This window comes from Balaenoptera musculus, chromosome 9, assembly GCF_009873245.2.
Source record: "Balaenoptera musculus isolate JJ_BM4_2016_0621 chromosome 9, mBalMus1.pri.v3, whole genome shotgun sequence".
NCBI lineage: Eukaryota > Metazoa > Chordata > Mammalia > Artiodactyla > Balaenopteridae > Balaenoptera > Balaenoptera musculus.
In genome coordinates this window covers 87641477-87660538 of record NC_045793.1, presented here as the reverse complement: position 1 = coordinate 87660538, position 19062 = coordinate 87641477, and the positions used below count along the sequence as shown (strand labels likewise).

Genomic DNA, 19062 nt, shown 5'->3' with positions numbered 1-19062 from the left:
CCTACTAATTACAAGAAGAAAAGGCATCTGTAACATTAAAAACATCTTTTTATTACAGAAGAATTTAAATATGACTCAAAAGTAGAGAGAATATATAATGATCCCCCCTCATTCAGCTTAAACAATAATCAACATTTTGCCAATCTTGTTAATTATTCTCCCCTCCCCCTTTTTGCTGGAGTATTAGAAAGTAAATCCCAGGAATTGTATTACTTTACCGGTAAATACTTCAGTGTGCATCTTTAAACAACAAATGGTGTTTTTAGAGAACATAGCACAGTGCAATTGTCTATGAAATGTAATGAAATGAGCAATAATTCCTGAATATCATCTAGTGATGATTACATTCAGATATATATAAACTCCATATTCAGTCCATATTTGGGTTTTCCAAATTGCCTCGAAAATACCTTTTCACATATGGCTCTGTTAAGTTGAAATCCATACAGGGTCCGCATATTACACTTGGTTGTTATGTATCTAATGTCTCTTGTCATCTGCAATAGTTCTCCTTTCTTCTTTTTTCCCATGCCCCTTATTTATTGAAGAAAACAGATCATCTGTCATGTAAAATGTCCTACATTCTCATTTCCTCTAGAATCCTTTCATTTGTTCTGTTTCTTGTATTTCCTGCAAGTTTGCAGTTAGATCTACAAACTCGATATTCAGGTTCTTTTTTCCTTCTTTTTCTCTGATGACAAGAATAATGCAGAGATGTTGGGTTCCTTCTAATGCATTGCATCAGGAGGCACCCATGGTCTGCCTGACATTAACTAATTGCTTATTAGTTTCATCCTACAACACCCATATGGTGGTTTTGAAATAACCATACCACAAGACCACTAACCAAAGAACTATGGAAAGCAGTTTAAGAAAATTATGCAATTCTTTTTGGTTTTAAGATATATATATCTTACCCGGTATTTTCATTAAAATAATACTTTTTTGTGTTTCGATGGTCATCTTTTTTTTCTTTGATATAATTATGCTTTTTCAATTATTTGTAACATTACATGACAGCAAAAATCAAAACAATAAATGAGGAGTACTCAGAGAAGTATTGCTCCCTTTCCTGCCTCTTTATCTACTCTATTCCATCCCTTTCTCCAGGTAACCAGTTTTAGTAGCTTTTGGTTTATCTCTCCATTGTTTTTTTTGAAAAAATATGAGCAAATACATGTATTCCCCGCCCCCTTGACTTCTTCCAGAGAAGCAGCAGACTACATATAGCCTTCTGCTTCTTGCTTTTCTCACTCAGTATGTCTCGGAGATCACTCCCTTATGCGACTTTTAAAATGATGCTATCAGAGAGAGCACTGCGTAACAAAACTCTAAAATCTAAATGAAAGATGTGGACTTAAAAAGTCCTACTGATATAACAACCAAAGCTTAACTATGAAAAGGAAACTTAACTTTATGAACCCAGGGGCTGGGGTTTTAATAATTTGGGAGAAGCAGACAGATCTTGTGCCCTAAACAAGATAACCACATCCTATATCCTTGCTGGTTTGCAAAAGCAGTCTTTTGAGATTGGGTAGATTATTGTTTCCTGAGGAGGAATCAAAATAAGTGTTACTGTAATCTGGAAGGAATAAAAATAATGAAGTATAGAAATAGTGAAGATACAAACTAGATTCATATTATTTACTTTAGGATAAGTTTAAATATAAAAGAAGTAATAATAGCTAATGATATAGCATTTATGTATGTGTGTCTGCTGTGTATGGCATTTGAGAGTTCTAAGGAACATCTTTGTAAGTTTTTAATTTAGTTTAAGTTGTTTCAGGGACTTTACCTAATGAAATTTGCAATAAACATTTACATGTTTAAGAAAAATTGATTTTTCCAAGTTGTACTGAATTAACTATGTGTTTATTAAACAGAGCTCTAAAATACAAATAGCAGTGAGTGTTTCCCTCCATGCACAAAAGCTCCTTGAGCATTAAATGGTCTGTCAATAATTTGCAGAAGGTCAAAAAATAAGAAAACTACTCAGCATGAAAAATCCAATACTTTTGTCAGGCCATGGTACTGTATGTTAGACTGTGCTCACTTCTGCATTAAAGACATGGTTTCTTTTTACTATTGTTGTTATTACTATTAACTTTAATAGCCTATGAAAAATAAACAATTCAGAGTTGGGAGGGATTTAAATTAATGCATTCAACATAAACTCTTTATAAACTCTTAGTCTGTTCAGGATGCTATAATGAAAATATCATAGACTGGGTGGTTACAAACAAGAGAAATTTATTTCTCACAGTTCTGGAGGCTGGGAAGTCCAAGATCAAGGTGCTGGCAGATTTGATGTCTTGACAGCCTGCTTCCTGGTTCATAAACTGCTATCTTCTTGCTATACTCTTACATGGCAGAAGGGGAGATGGAACTCTCTGGGGTCTCTTTTTGTTTATTTATTTATTTATTTATTTATTTTATTTTTGGCTGCGTTGGGTCTTCATTGTTGCATGTGGGCTTTCTCTAGATGCGGCGGGCAGGGGCTACTCTTCATTGCGGTGCGCGGGCTTCTCATTTCCATGGCTTCTCTTGTTGCGGAGCACGGGCTCTAGGCGCGTGGGCTTCAGTAGTTGTGGTGCGTGGGCTCAGTAGTTGTGGTGCACAGGCTCTAGAGCGCAGGCTCAGTAGTAGTGGCACATGGGCTTAATTGCTCCACGGCATGTGGGATCTTCCCAGACCAGGGCTCGAACCCGTGTCCCCTGAATTGGCAGGCAGATTCTTAACCACTGTGCAACCAGGGAAGCCCATCTGTGGTCTCTTTTTTAAAGGCACTAATCTCGTTCATGAGAGCTCCACCCTCATGACCTAATCATCTCCAAAAGGCCCCACCTCCAAATACCATCACACTGGGGATTAGGTTTCAGCAGATGAATTTTGGGGAACACAAACATTCAATCTATAGCACACTCCATACTATTTTGCTAGCATTATTCTAGAATGATACTATATGGGATATTAATAAAGCTCACGAATGAAATAAAGTCATGGTGCTTAAAAATATGGTAAGATATGTTAAGACAATTAATATACAATTTCTTGTTTCAAGGATTAACTGAGCAAAAAAAGGAATTGCCCACCAGAAGAAAAATTATGTTATAATATGCCAGAAACCAAAAATTATAATCTGAAGTTAATGATTAACTTATACTATACTAGGTACATCAAATATTATAGAAGTAAAACCTTTTTTCTATAGGTATTATTTAAATACATCCATTTTCTCATATATAATAAAGTGAGTATCTTACAAAGTTAAAAATTAATGGGGGGATTTCCCTGGTGGCACAGTGGTTAAGAATCTGCCTGCCAATACAGGGAACACTGGTTTGATCCCTGGTCCGGGAAGATCCCACATGCTGTGGAGCAACTAAGCCCGTGCACCACAACTACTGAGCCTGCACTCTAGAGCCTGCAAGCCACAACTACTGAGTCCACGCACCTAGAGCCTGTGCTCCGCAACAAGAGAAGCCACGCACCTAGAGCCTGTGCTCCGCAACAAGAGAAGCCACCGCAATGAGAAGCCCACGCACCGCAACGAAGAGTAGCCCCCGCTCTCCGCAACTAGAGAAAATGCTCAGCAACGAAGACCCATCACAGCCAAAAAGAAAAGTAATGGGACCAATTACTACTGACATTAAAGAGCCATATATTCGGTATCTGTTTGTAAGTTAGCATTAATGATTTGTAATGGTATTTCATTATCTTTTCATTTATTACAAAATTTCCCCAGGTCTCACCATCCTGCGATAGTAACAGTGTTGATAGTAGTATCCCAAATTTCACTGCTTCTAGCCCCTATCTTCATAACACAGGAGGTTGGTTTCTCCTTAAAATTCCAACCAATTGCTTCTGGGAATCTCAAAGCTGTCCTGTGTGAATTCAAGAAATCCAAGTGTCTCTGTCCCAAACCTGTGAAGCCATCTGAAGGTGGAGGCTTAGTTCTGCTGCTGTTGCCTTCCTAAGAGCTTTGATGTCCAACTGAGGTGGAGTAAAGATACCTATATTACGTTAACCTACTGTTAATATAATACTATCTTTACTCTTAAAGAATGTACAGAAGGTACAGATGATTTCAGCAATCCTCAGTGAGCCATTCCCACATTAATGTGTGTTATTGTGAATAACTGCAAGTGATATCTGCATCTCTTTCAGCATATTCCACAGTTTAGACTTTTAATTTATATAGTTTTCCTATTCCTGCTTGGCAAGTGAGGCATTCTTGTATTTTTTTTTAACAGAGAATCTCATTTTCTACTCTTTTTTTTTTTTTTTTTTTTGTTTGGGCTCATCCCCTAATTTTATTTATTTATTTTTATTTTTATTTAAAAATTTTTATTGGAGTATAGTTGATTTACAATGTTGTGTTAGTTTCCGGTGTACAGCAAAGTGGATTAGTTATACATATACATATATCTGCTCTTTTTTAGATTCTTTTCCCATATAGGCCATTACAGAGTATTGAGTAGAGTTCCCTGTGCTGTACAGTAGGTCCTTATTAGTTATCTATTTTATATATAGTAGTGTGTATATGTCAATCCCAATCTCCCAATTTATCCCTCCCTCATTTTCTACCCTTGAGAAGGCAAAATCATTCAGCTTAATAGTGATCAGTCAACCCACAACTATCAATATTTCCTATCAATATACTTGATAATAATAATGCCATAGTGCTTACCTGAAAATGCTTTAAAGTAAGTGCAATATAATGGGAAAATTTTAAGCTGTGATTTTAACTTTAAAAAAAATGGGTAATAGGTATACACAATAAAATTCCAGAATATATAAATGGTATATAGTTCTTCTAGTCTGTTTCTGTCTCCCTACTGCCTTATTCTACTTCCCAAATGCAACCATCGCTCTCATTCTCTTGTACATCTTCCAGAGGTAGCCTGTGCATTCCATTTATTTCTAATGCTTGTTATTTCATTTCTTTCTTTATTTTAGGTGACTCCAGAATTAATGATAAAAGCATGTACTTTTTATACTGGACATTTACTGAAGACCCACTTTTAGTAAGAACATGATTTTTATACACTATTTCTTCCTCTTTGTGTTCTTATTCTTGACATTCTCCATGTGAAGAACAGCTCACTTTTGGCCAGTTGTGCTGATTTTACCTGTTTAATCTTTTTTAAAAATTAATTAATTAATGTGTTTATTTTTGGCTGCATTGGGTCTTCGTTGCTGCCGGCGGGCTTTCTCTAGTTGCAGCGAGCGGGGGATACTCTTCGTTGCGGTACACGTGCTTCTCATTGCGGTGGCGTCTCTTGTTGCGGAGCACGGGCTCTAGGGTGCGTGGGCTCAGTAGTTGTGGCGCATGGGCTTAGTTGCTCCACGGCATGTGGGATCTTCCTGGACCAGGGCTCGAACCTGTGTCCCCCTGCATTGGCAGGCGGATTCTTAACCACTGCGCCACCACGGAAGTCCCTACCTATTTAATCTTGTTTCCACCATTTTGTATTATATACTTCTTCTATATTTAATTGGTTTTTACTTAGTTAAAAGATGTTCTTTACTTCTTTGAGGTGTCACTTTTTTTTTTTTAATAGAACTTCAAAATTGAAAGTATAGGTCCACAATCCGCTATCTGAAGCCCTTGGAGACAACATGTTTTGGAATCTAGATTCCCTTTCTAAGAAGAAATATTAGAAAGGAAATCTCTGCACATACTGTGTACTGTATAACATTCAGTGGTGTCTGGGATGGCATGTTGGAACCAAACATATCTGAACATATTAGTATTTCAACAGTAAAACATATATGTATATTCTTACTAAGTAAAATGAAGAAAGACTATGAACAGCTATGTGTCAGATTCAGAGAGGTTTTGATGCAAAATTAGTTTAGGTCAGGTCTAGCTTGGCCCTTAAATAGGTTATGAAAAAAAAAAAAACTTTTGGATTTCAGAGCTTTCTGGGCTTTAGAAATGTAGACAAGGGAAGTGCAAGCTTAAAGGAAATGCAAGGACTGGCTGTAAATAAAACAATAAAAATAATTTAACAATTTCTTTCATGCTGTGGTTTTTGAGGAGGTAGAGGAAGCCCAGTGTATTTCTTCTTCTCTCTCTCAATTTATTTACTAACGTATTGCCCTAACATCAAAATATTATGTTTCTGTATTTTCTGCTTACAGCACGTGGAGAGAGAGAGCAATACCTCCTACAAATGAAGATGACCTTCTGGCTGAAAAAATGGAAAAATCAATAGAATATGACAATTTCAGGCTTAAAAAATGTGTATTTCATCACTGGCACTCTTATGTGAAAGGTCGAAAAGAACGACTTAAAGGTAAATCCTTACATAGTAACAATTGGTTTTTTGTTTTCATGTATCCAAAGTGTCAACAAACTTAACAGTTAAACATAATTTGTACTAAAGAATTTTTTATTATTTTTATGTCTAGAGGATTGTCATGAAATGTAAAGCCACTAATTTAAAATATTTAATGAGATTTGTCTCAAAGGGTTTTAGTGTAATAGAAAACAGGCATATTTAAAATAAAATTCTATATGTATTTGTGTGATATATATATACAAGTTTCAATATAAACAGGGATCTACTATTAACTTTTTTACATAATAGAGAGCTGGTATAGATATAGATAGATAGATATCAAAACTGACTATTTTTTGTAGAGAGCTCTTCATTCTTTATAGATATTTCATTTAATGAATACCTGAGAAAACTTAAAGAAAAATAAGTTTAAGTTTTACTTAAACCCTTGATAGTTGTAATGAGTGGACAGTGCATGTATGTGCTCTTAGGAGCAGGAATAGAGATTTTATCCAGCTCACTAGATACTGATTTGTTTATGGCTGCTGCAAATCAGAGAATCATTTCCTCTTGATTGGCTCCTGTTGGTACCTCAGAGTGGACCCTCTGACGGTTTTAACATAAGGGTAGTGGGTCTCTATTTCTGAGAGGAAACAATTATCTAAGAGTGGTGTCCCGAAGGCCTGCCTTAATCATCCTCCTTCTGGCCTGGCCCCTATGTTTGAGCTTTGGACTCCTGGTTAAAAAAAAAAAAAAAAAAAAAAAAAAAAAAATATATATATATATATATATATATATATATATATATATATATATAGCAATCTATTTAATCATAGGGTATTTAACTAAATCAGAATACTACCTCATGACTATTTCTATGAATAAATTTGGAAGTTCTGGTTTTATAAAGAACGGATTTTTTAAAAAAGAAATGACATATATCTTGACATTTTACTGCATCTATTATATCTTAATTTATAAGGGCAAAGGTGATGTTTACAGGTTAATAAAGTCTCAGGAGTACTATCTACTGCTGTCAAAAGTAATTTCATATGTAATTAAAATAAAAAACTATCAGATGCAACATTGGTTCATATTATAAACATGATAGAATATTAAACACTGTGTTTTTTGAGAGCAGCTTTAACTATATACAGTAATCTAATGCACTTTCTTCAGATACACTACTGCGGGTACAACAGATGTTCCACTGCTACAAGCTGATAATTATCCTAACTAAATGGAGGGATAAAGCAAGACATAAGTATAAAAAGAGAGAAGATGAGCTGGTATGGCATATTGGAAACAAGTTTTTTAGAAACTGAATTTTGCTGTTACGTTGATGTTGCCTCAGATAATAATGCTGTGTGGAAAACACTAAAGTTCTGAATATTATATACTTTTAATGGGGTCCTTGTTCTTTTAACTTAGTAATTTAAATGTCACCTCAGCTACCCAAAATATTTCCTAAAAAATTTTGTTGTTTCATTTGAACTATGAACATCAAGGAAAAATCTTTTTAACATTTTGTTTAAATTTATTGATAAAGACACCAAGATTTTTTGTTTAAGCAAGTGTTTAGGTGGATATAGATGTCTAAAGTGGAAGAGAAACTGTTTGATATGATTATAACAGGAATAAATGATAAAGACTAAATTTATTCTTTTCTAGATAAGATTAAATTGCTACTTATTCTTTTTCAACATTCAATTTAATAAATTATAATCTTAATACTAAATTATTTTTTAAACTACTAAATTGCTAAATTTAAAGGACCATTCTTAACTGGGACACCCATTAGGAATTAAATCAATCAAAACAGAGGATCCAAGCAAACTCCTCCAAACTTAAAAGTATCTCTAGTTTGCTTTAGCTATCAGTACAGTATATTATCATTTAATGTTGTTTTAGAATATTCATAGTAACTACTAGGAACAGACATAGAAACATGCTGGAATTTTTTTTAGTTACATTATTTAGTAGGTAATATTTTATTAATATTCTTTGAAATACAAAGTTGGGATAAATAGGAAAGAGAAAAATAGGAAGAAATTAACCCCCCTGTTTTATGGTTGCCCTGTGGAGGGGAAGATCAATGCCTCTCACCCCAGATTGGTTCAGATATTGACACTGACGATACTACGTATGTACCAAGAGAGTAAGAAAAGGTTACTCACATAATGCTTGAAACAGTGCTAGAGTCTGCGGAGGAGACTGAGACGCATAAAGCATTGATCATTCTTGCTCTCTAGAAGTTTATCATCCCCTGGTATTGAACTGGTGTTCTTACAGGATGTCCTCTAGCACCTGCCTTTTGTGGACTACATTTTCAACGTTGCCAGTTAAACGGTTGTACTTTGGGTACCACTGTTTTAGTCTGGTCATCCTGTGTTTTCCACCACTTCTTGTACTAAGCTAATGTTTTGACCTGGCCCCTAGCCTGGTCATTGATTGTCTAATGGTGAAAAGGTAACTGTGCATGACCAGGCTGACCCTTTTACATCCCCTTAAACTGAACGTCCCTGAGAGCAGGCAGTATTGTTCTCTTAACCATCCCCCTACACTGAGCATAATGTTTTGCAGTAGTTGATATATATTAATATATATGATAATAATATCCTCAATATAGATATGTATTAAATAGTTAGAGAAAATATTTTCTTTTAGCCATGTGATATCTTGGCCTAACAATATTACTAGGCCAGTATTCACTAGGGTGGAGTGAGGATGGCAGGTGTCTGCTGGGAGGAGAGGCAGGGAACACTTGTATGTGCTAACTCTCCACTGTGTGCTTTTCCTTAGGCTCTAATATATCCATATATTACACCAAAATTGTGTGTGTGTGTGTGTATGTTTGTATGGGTACAACACTTATTTACCCTTTGGGTGTTTTCTTGATTATGTAGTTTTAAGGAATGTATTGAAAGTTAAAATGGGGACTTCCCGTAATGATAGATTAGGCAGTTCTCCAAATTCTTTCCTTCTGACTCTCTCTCTTTTTTAAAATAATTATTTATTTATTTATTTTTATTTTTATTTTATTTTTTTCATCTTTGGCTGTACCATGTGGCTTGAGGGATCTTAGTTCCCTGACCAGGGATTGAACCCAGGCTCTGGGCAGAGAGAGCACAGAGTCCTAAGCAGTGGACCACCGGGGAATTCCCCTAACTCTCCTTCTATACCTCCATGCTAACCCTCACCCTTCCATGCCCCACATACCAGTTCTGGCATTACCAGAACCTTGACTCTCTGGGATTCAGCTTCCTCATCTCTAAAAGAGAAGGCTGGACCACATCTTCAAGGTGACTGCCTATGCCAATGTTGTATGACAACTGGTGGAAATGATCTATAATGGTGGTTCAGAGACTACACATTATTACACATGCTCTGGACAATGATAACTTATATAATGACAACGATGATAATAAATAATGTTTAATTGGTGCCATGATTGTATCAAGCATTGTGTTCTACATGTATCATCTCATTTAATCCTTACAAGAGTTCCATGGAATTTGTAAATTATTTCCATGGCAGATGTTAAAGCATGAACTTCAATTAAAAAAATGGAGAAGCAAGTTAAAACTCAGAGTAAATTCTAAAGAAGAATACATTTCTCCTGAACGAAATGTGTCTGAAGTCTTTCTTGTAGGTGAGATTCCTGAATTTGACGTTTCACAGTTACCCAAAAGAACAGTATTACAGGTTCGTATGAATTCATATGTCTTAACTAGTTATTTTCACAACGTTTGTTTAAAGAGTGGTTTTATGAACCTTGCATGAATGATGGAAGCCATATTTTGAAGAAAAATATTTTTTACAACTAGATTTGGGCTATTTCATTTTTTGGAAGTCATCAATTTGGATGGCTGTAAATTGTTGTAACAATCAAAAATGGAGAAATTAAAGCTATAGTAAATAAGAATGAAAGGAATGTCTTTCTTTCCTTCCTCCTTCAAGCATATGTTGTCATTTAAGGTACAACTGATTTTAGATAACCCAATGCTTAGCTTTTAATCTCTAATCCCTAATCTTTTAATCTTAACGTTATACCTACACTCCAGAATGTAAACGGGGCTTGCCATACTGCACCTTTCAGTTAGTTAAAATATTTATGCCTATCATCTTTCTTCCATAGATCATGAGTTCATAACAACAAGAATCATGTATCTATAACTTACAACTCATTGAATTGATCTCTGAAATATAAGCCATAATTCCAACTACTGGTTATATTCTTTCCTATTTTGATAAATAAGCAATTTCTACTTTGTGGGGCTACCTGATAAATGGTGGAAGAGTTGTAAAATATTGTCTTATTCTGGTTGATGGCAGATTTACATTAGAAAGTTCCATGTATTAAATCCATCCTTCTAAATGTAGAGACTTGAGCTCAAGTTATTTTGGGAAACAAGATATCTATACCTATATTTATATCTAATCTTGCACTTTATGTATGGCATAGAGTTAGGATGAGGACATTTTTGTCCACTGTTTCCTCTTTATAAATTGCCTGCTCATCTCTTGCTTGTTTTTAAATTTGAATCCTTATAATTTTCTTACAGATCGTAATAGCTCTTTATATACTGGTAATATTCACCCTTTGCCTGGAATGTATTTGAGATTTTTTTCCCCTACACTTGATGCTTGCTTTCAATTTTGCCCATGGAGTCTTTTGATGAGAGAAATTTTAAAGCTTTAAGTAACAGAGTCTATTACTGTTGCCCTAATTATTTCTCTTTTTGTGTCATATTAATATGTCATTCTTAGCTATTTTTCTAAGCCATATCACACTCCTTCCTACACTTATGCAGCTGCTTTTTGTCTTTGAACTCCTACGTTTTGACTGTTTCTTTATTTACATTGTAAGCAGCTGCATTTTTAATTTATTGCACATTATGCCTCAGAATAATTTTTTATCCCTTTACATATGATGTAAGAACCTAACAAGAGTATGCTTTCATTTCCCCCCTCCTGTGCTTCATGCTATTATTGCCATGCATTTTATTTCTATGTATTTATAAACCCTACATTAGAATTTATTTTTGCTTTAAACAGTCAATTATGTTTTATTCAGCATGTATTTTTCATTTTTAACAATCTCAAACAGAAAAGTTGCAAGTACAACACAAAGAATATTTTTTCCTGAACAAGTTGAGAGTAAGTTGCTGACATGATGCCTTATCACCCCTAAATATTATTGGTGTATTTACTATTAACAAGGGCATCCTCTTACAGTCAGCCATCAAAATCCTCGGACCTAATTTGGGTATCCCCAGTTGTCCCAATAATGTAAAAGGATGCAGTCCAGAATCACACAGAACAGTTGATTATCATGGCCCTTCCTCTCCTTTAGTCTGCCTTTCTTTAATTTTCATTCCCTTGACATGAAGATCAGGCCAGGTTTACTGTAGAAGATCTCTTAATTTGAGCTTGTTTTATGTTTCCTCAAGAATAGATTCAGGTTCTGCATTTTTGCTGGAAATACCACAGACATCATGCTGTGCTCTTCTCACTGCATCCTATCAGTGGCACAGGATTTGGATTTGCCCAGGATTGGTGATTTCACGGTGGCTGCTTGTTGAAAGTGGTGTCTGCTAGGCTTCTCCACTATTCAGTTGCCCCCTTTGTAATGGATGTGCATTTCGTGGGTAGGTACTTTACAATTATATAAATATACCCATTCCTCATCAAACTCATGGTTTTCTATTTTATTCAATGGGTTATAATCCATTACTATCACTATTTATTTTGGTGCTCAAATTGTTCCAGATTCAGTGGGAGTCCTTTCAGGTTGCCTTCTCTGTCCCTTTGATGTGTAACTATCATCCTCTGAGCACTTCCTTACTTTATAGCACAGCATGATGTCCCAGGCTCCTCTTGTACTTTCCGTGCTCCACCCTGGATAGGTCATTTCTCTAGGACTCTTTGAATCCTTTTTAATGGAGAATTGTACATAGGAACCAAGATTTGAACTCTATCTGTGTTCATCACCATTGAAGTGTTGCTTCTCCCATGCCTTCTCAGTAGACAGAGCTAGAGACTGTAAGTAGGAACACACATATACATATTTCCCCCCATATCTATGTACCTCTATATACCTAAAAAACCTAAACTAAACCTAAACTGTATGTGGATACTTCCAGGTCCAATTTAGCACCACAGGGCTCATACTAGTCTTCTCCTTTTACATATCTGCAATGTCCTTCTCCAACAGTGAGAATCCCAGCTCTCATTATTCTTCATGTATTTACTTATTTGATCACTCCTGTGTGTAAGCAGTCACACACGTGGCTGCCACTGTTCCCTCCCTGTGTGGATACCTTCCTCACCCTGCTCAGGGTTTGACATCCCTTGCCACGCAGAGGCCCTCCTCATACTGCTTGGGCTCTGACATCCTATGCCAGTTGCTTTTCCTCCTATGTAGTTGCCTTTCTAGCTTTGTTTGGGCTAACACGCCCTGCACTGAGTACCTTCCTATGTAGATGTCCTCCTTACCCTACTCAGGCTCTGATGCTCCATGCCTCTTTGGGGATGCCCATCTTATACTGAATAGGCTCTGTCACCACATGCCACCCTCCTCCCCCAATAGAGCCACTCTGAGCGCAGGCTCAGTAGTTGTGGCGCACGGGCTTAGCTGCTCCGTGGCATGTGGGATCTTCCCAGACCAGGGCTCGAACCCGTGTCCCCTCCCCCAATAGAGCCACTCTCCACATCCCACTTAGCTCCTGGTATCTTATACAGGGTTTCACTTCCTTGGTCCCCCCTCCTTGTTCTGCTCAGGTTCTGACATCCCACAGTGGCTGCCCCTCCTTAGGGACTTCCTCATCATTCCTTGCAGACTTCAACATCTTACATTATACTTCTATGTGGATGAATGCCCTTCTCAGTCTGCTTGTTCTCTGACTGTCTGTGCTGCGCAGATGTCCTCTTCTTGAGCTCCATCTACTTTGGGCTCCAATATCCCACAGTAAGCCATGCTTCCTCATTTGTCTTCCTTTTTCCACTGGGTCTCTGATATTTTACTCTGGGACATTCCTCCTTGGGGACACCCTCCTCACCTGTTTTGTGCAAGGAAGGCTGCTCCACTGAGTGGATGATCCCCTTTATGCACCCTAGCTCTGATGCCCTATTCTGGGCCAAGAGAGCCCCCTCTGTGCCCCTTACCCTGGCATGGATGCCTGCTTTGCTTGGACCAATCTAATGGCTTTAGGACTGAATTGTATTGAAAGAAGAAAGTGAAAGGGTAGTGGAAGGGATTCATTATCTTTTTTTTAAAATAAATTTATCTTATTTATTTTATTTTTGTCTGGGTTGTGTCTTCGTTGCTGTGCGCGGGCTTTCTCTAGTTGCGGGGAGCGGGGGCTACTCTTTGTTGCGGTGCGCCGGGCTTCTCATTGTGGTGGCTTCTCTTGTTGCGGAGCACAGGCTCTAGGCAAGCAGGCTTCAGTAGTTGTGGCTCGTGGGCTCTAGAGCGCAGGCTCAGTAGTTGTGGCGCACGGGCTTAGTTGCTCCACGGCATGTGGGATCTTCCCGGACCAGGGCTCGAACCCGTGTCCCCTGCGTTGGCAGGTGGATTCTTAACCACTGAGCCACCAGGGAAGCCCAGGGTTCATTATCTTCTAAAGAAATTAAAAACTCAGAAAAAAGTATTTTCTATTTTTCCACAAATCGGTTGATTCTGGTCTTCTTTCTTTTGGTTTAGATTTGAGTTTTCATCTGGAACTATTTTCCTTCAGCATGAAGAACCTCCTTTAACATTTCTTGAAGAACAGGTTTGTCTGTTGGTGCTTAATTTTCTCAACTTGTGTTTCTCTGAGAAACTCTTTATTTTTACTCTGTTTCTGAGAGAGATTTTCTCTAGACATTGACTTCTAGACTGACAGGTTTTTAAAAATTTCATTCATTCCATTTAAAAGATGTCATTCCATAGTCTCCTGGATTGCATTATTTTAAATGAGAAATCAGTGGAATATTTTTTTTCTTCCTTTGTATGTATGTGTCTTTTTCTTTCTTGTTGCTTTGAAGATTTTTCTTTTTATTACTGAATCTTTAGCAATTTGATTTTGATATGCCTTGTAGTTTTCTTTGTGTTTATCCTTCTTGGAATTCATTGAACTCTTGGATATACATGTTTATATTTTTCAGCAAATTTGGAAAGTTTTCAGCCATTATTTCTTCAAATATTTTTCTGTTTCCTTCCTCTTTCTGGAACAATGATTGCACATAGAACTTAATATTGTCCCACATTTCATTGAGCTCCTGTTCATTTTTTAAGCCTTTTTTTTTTCTTTCTGTGCTTCATTTTGAATAGTGTTTATTGCTATGTCTTCAAGTTCAGCACAGTAAATATGCAACTGTCTTTAAAAAGCCATTAACTTCTGTTTAATTACTCACCAAAACTGGCAAAAAAAAAAGGCACCAACAATTTGCATAATAGATAGCCTGCAACATACTGCTGAATTTTGTAAGTAGGATGAACTTAGCATATTTTAAAATTCTTACTAGCTTTTGTTAACCTCCTTTTTCTTCAACTACCTTAAAAGGGGATAAAAATGCATGTAGTGAATCCTGAGTTTAGAAACATCTCAGAAAGATACAGAGAGGAAGGGCACAATAAACGATAACTTCCTCGTAATGTACAGCAAGAAAATCATTGGTCGTTAGTGGCATTTGCCTAGTTTTATAGTAGGGATTTTTTTGTTTTTATTGTTGACTGCCTCCCTCCAAAATAATTAAACAGTGTTTGTTTAGGGGGAAAAAAAATCAGTGTCTAATCTGCTATTAAGCCATTCCAGTGAATTTTTTCACTATAGATGTTGTATTCATCTCTAGAAGTTTTATTTGGTTCATTTTAAAAATCTCCACTTCTCTCTCATTTTTCTTTGAAAATCCTTGAGCATTTTTATAATAGCTGTTTTAAAGATCTTGTTTACTAGTTTTATTATCCCTGTAATTTCTCTGTGTGTTTACATTCTAAATTTTTCTCTTGGTTATGTGTTGTGTCAGATTTTCCTTCTTTACAGATATAGTAATTTTTTTATTATATGCTGGATGTTTAGTAAGTTACATTGTTGAGTATATTATGTTGTTATTTTTAAGAAGTGTTGAATTTGTTTTTTGTAGTCAGTTAACTTACTTGAAGATAAGCTTCATCTTTTCTCACCTTATACTTAAGCTTTGTTAAGGAAAGACTAGAATAACTTATACTCTAGGCTAGTTTTTCCTTACTCCTATCATGTGACCTTCCTGGGTCTTTACTGAATGCCCCAAGTGTTCTGTGGCATGTCTGTACTCTGATTTGTCTCAATTTGTAAATTTTCCAATCCCGTACGAACTATAGTAGTTGTTCTGCTTACAGATTCCCTGCAGATGTTTTGTCCCCAGTAGTCATATTTTTGTTCAGCTTCATGGAGTGTCCCCTGCACACACATTGTTTAAAATGCAAAGATGCAAGGATCCCTATGCAGACTTCTTAAGCTATCTTTTTTGTGTAACTCCCACTTTTCCAGTACTTTGCCAATAAATTCCAGCAACCTCAACATCCTTGAACCCCACTGGGGTTCTATCTCCTTGGCTTAGTGAGACTGCCTGGCACTCTTTCTCTCACAAGCAGCCAAAAAATGTCTCCATGCAGAAAGCCTGGGCTATCATAAGTCTCATCTCATTTATTTTCCTTCTTTCACAGATCCGAATATTGTGATGACTGTTGTCCAACATCTGAAAGCAGTAGTTTCACATATTTTGTCCATTTTTCTAGTTATATATGGTGGGAAGGATAGTTTCGTACCATTATCTTATCATGGCTGGAAGTGGAAGACTGTTGAAGGTGTTCCTGAGTGGTATTTAACTTCAGTCGTTCCAAACAATGCCTGTCTATCCTTCTATGGGTCTCTTCCTTCCATTTCTTACAGAGACTGTTTAAGCCCTTATTTATGGACTAAATGTTTGTGTCCTCCCCTCCCCATTCCTGTGCTGAAGCCCTAACTTCCAATGTGACTGTATTTGGAGATAGGGCCTGTGAAGAGATGATTAGGGTTAAATCATGAGGTTGGGGTACTAATCCAATAAGGTGGTTGCCTGTATAAGAAGAGGCAGAGACACCAGCGCTTTCTCTCCGCCATGTGAGCACACAGCAAGAAGGCAGAGAAGAGAGAGCTCCCACCAGGAACCAAACTGGACACAGTCTTGATCTTGGACTTCCCACCATCCAAAACTATGAGAAATACACTTTTGTTGTTTAATCCACCTAATCTATGGTATTTTGTTATGGTACCCTGAGCAGACTATTATCACTCTTCAATTTTTCATGCTAAATCCCCCACTTCACTGCCCTTCACCTTCACTTTCCATCCTTCTTCACTGAGAAAATACATGCCATCAGGTAGGAACTCCTTCACCTTACTTCCTGACCCCTTTCCTCAATCCTGTTCTCCTGATCTCTGTACCCTGTTTTCAAATGTACCATCCATACCCATCTTTGCTTCCTTTTCTGTTCTAAGGGCATTTTGCCTATATAATGTAGAATATTTATATTAGATGTTTTTCTCTAATTTCTGCCATGGGTAGTGATGAAAGCTATTTTCAGGCCATTATTAATATCAGTTTTGAGTCAATGAGGAGTAGTCGACAGAAAGCTGCATAATGAACTTCAAATACAAGACAGTTTCTCAACATGGTTTTGTTGCTTGTTAGTCAAGGCACTCAATGGTATACACACACTAGATTATTCCTGGATGTCTAGGAGTATGTCTTATTCATATTATATTCCCTGATTTACAAGCATACAGAATATTTTAAAATATTTATCAAGTGAATGAATATGTCATTTAAGAAATTATACTGTGCTGCTCCAATTCAATGTTAAGAAAGATGGTGCAGATCTAGAATAAAAACACCAAAGTTTTCCTCAGGCTGTTTCTTGTGCTTGTGACAGTCAAATCTGTAAACAATTATTGATGAATAGACATAAAAGGTAAGCTTTCAATAATTGAAAAATAATCCTAGTGCTGATTGAAACAGAAGAGAAAAGGGGTAAGGTTCTGAAAGATCTTTAGGCCTCAAGAACACAGCACTTTTCTTTTTATGGGCCTCCATACAGATGACTTAAGGAGAGCATAAAAACATTTAAGTCCCTAGTCTCAGAAGCTGACTGGATGCAAACACTTCAGTGTGCTTCAAAGTAGCGATTTTATGCACAACATTCTGGGTCTAGTAATTCTCTAAGGTATCAGCTTATACTGCCTTCACCTACCAGTACAGGAAAACCTGACTGGTAGTGGGGCTTAAAGAAATAGGGCTGGGCTTCCCTGGTGGCGCAGTGGTTGAGAATCTGCCTGCCAATGCAGGGGACACGGGTTCAAGCCCTGGTCTGGGAAGATCCCACATGCCGCGGAGCAAGTAGGCCCGTGAGCCACAACTACTGAGCCTGCGCGTCTGGAGCCTGTGCTCCGCAACAAGAGAGGCCGCGACAGTGACAGGCCCGCACATCGCGATGAAGAGTGGCCCCTGCTTGCCACAACTAGAGAAAGCCCTCGCACAGAAACGAAGACCCAACACAGCCAAAAATAAATAAATTAAAAAAAAAAAAAAAAAAAAGAAATAGGGCTTATTTTTTTCCTATAACACAAAGTCCAGAGGAAGGCAATCCAGGGCTGGTCCTCCATAATGCCAATAAAAGTGGAAATTTTCTATCTTTTCACTCCACGGTCCTTAGTATCCTCTTGCTTATTGTCTCATGGTTGCAATATGGCTACGCCTCTTCCAGCCTCATATTCATTCACCAGGCCAGGAGAAGGGGGAAAATCACAGTGGTAGAAGGCAAATGGTTCTCTACCTTTGTTTATTAGGAAAGCCAAAGTTTCCCCAAGACCCCACAGTCAAGAATTTCAGTGATGTGCTTTAGGTTAGAACTTTGTCACTAGGCCAGGTCTAACTGCAAGATTGCTATGGGCAGGAGGGGACTTTGAGTGGGGGATTGGGTGAGATAATTGGGCAATCAGCCTCACTGAAGGTGGATTTGAACTGCCAGTCATCAGACAGCATTTAAAAGGGCATTCCTTCTTGTCAGAAAAAAATGTGTTGGTTTCAGTAAAAAGCAAAATAACAATTACAACAGATAAGAAACAAGAAGATGTTTAAGAAGTCAATACATAGTTGCTGCAGAGGAACTCTGGTTTAATACTCTTCTGTCTTCCAGTTCAGAGAAACTAAAAATGCCAACTCATAAAGAACCACAGAACCCAGAGTCAGGAAACCATTTTCTAATGTGATCCGGGCCCTAACAGAAACTTGTACATGGAAACTTCAACAGTTATGATGAGCTATGAACTTGCATGCTTTCTCATAAGAAGTCTTTTGGTTTGATAATATAATGATGAAAAGTCCAGGCATAGGGCTCAGGAGAACTAGGTTCATATCTTGCCTTAGCTACTCACTAGCAATACGACCTTGGGCAGTTTCAACCCTCTTGGCCCTTGATTTTTAAGACTTCCGCATTCTCAGCACCCCGACAAAACTCTAAACATACAGAGACGAGTTTATGTTGAATTAATTGACGTTTGGATTCACTTTGGAAAAATCTCATATCAGGATATGGGGAACATGTAGAATTACTGGGAAGTTTGCTCAGGACAATGAAAACCATTGCCAGTTTTTGCATTTTAAATATTTCTTTATGATATCATGTCATGGGTTACGATCAGCCTTCCTGTCCCTCCTTCCACCCTAATTCCCACCCCCACCTCTTTGTGGAATGATATTGAGCCCTTTTAGG

General features: G+C 37.3%; 2 protein-coding genes across 2 annotated transcripts in view; one reads left to right on the top strand and one right to left on the bottom strand.

Annotated features, from left to right (window-relative positions):
* The window catches only part of FBXL13 (F-box and leucine rich repeat protein 13), a 165435-nt gene that overhangs the window by 2244 nt on the left and 144129 nt on the right, over positions 1–19062 (top strand). The window contains exons 2-5 of the mRNA XM_036862957.1: positions 4960–5027; positions 6148–6302; positions 7467–7576; positions 9825–9992. Of these exons, the coding sequence (XP_036718852.1) occupies positions 4960–5027; positions 6148–6302; positions 7467–7576; positions 9825–9992 (501 nt within the window). The remainder of the gene's footprint in view (positions 1–4959; positions 5028–6147; positions 6303–7466; positions 7577–9824; positions 9993–19062) is intronic.
* The window catches only part of LRRC17 (leucine rich repeat containing 17), a 99511-nt gene that overhangs the window by 15151 nt on the left and 65298 nt on the right, over positions 1–19062 (bottom strand). The window lies entirely within an intron of this gene.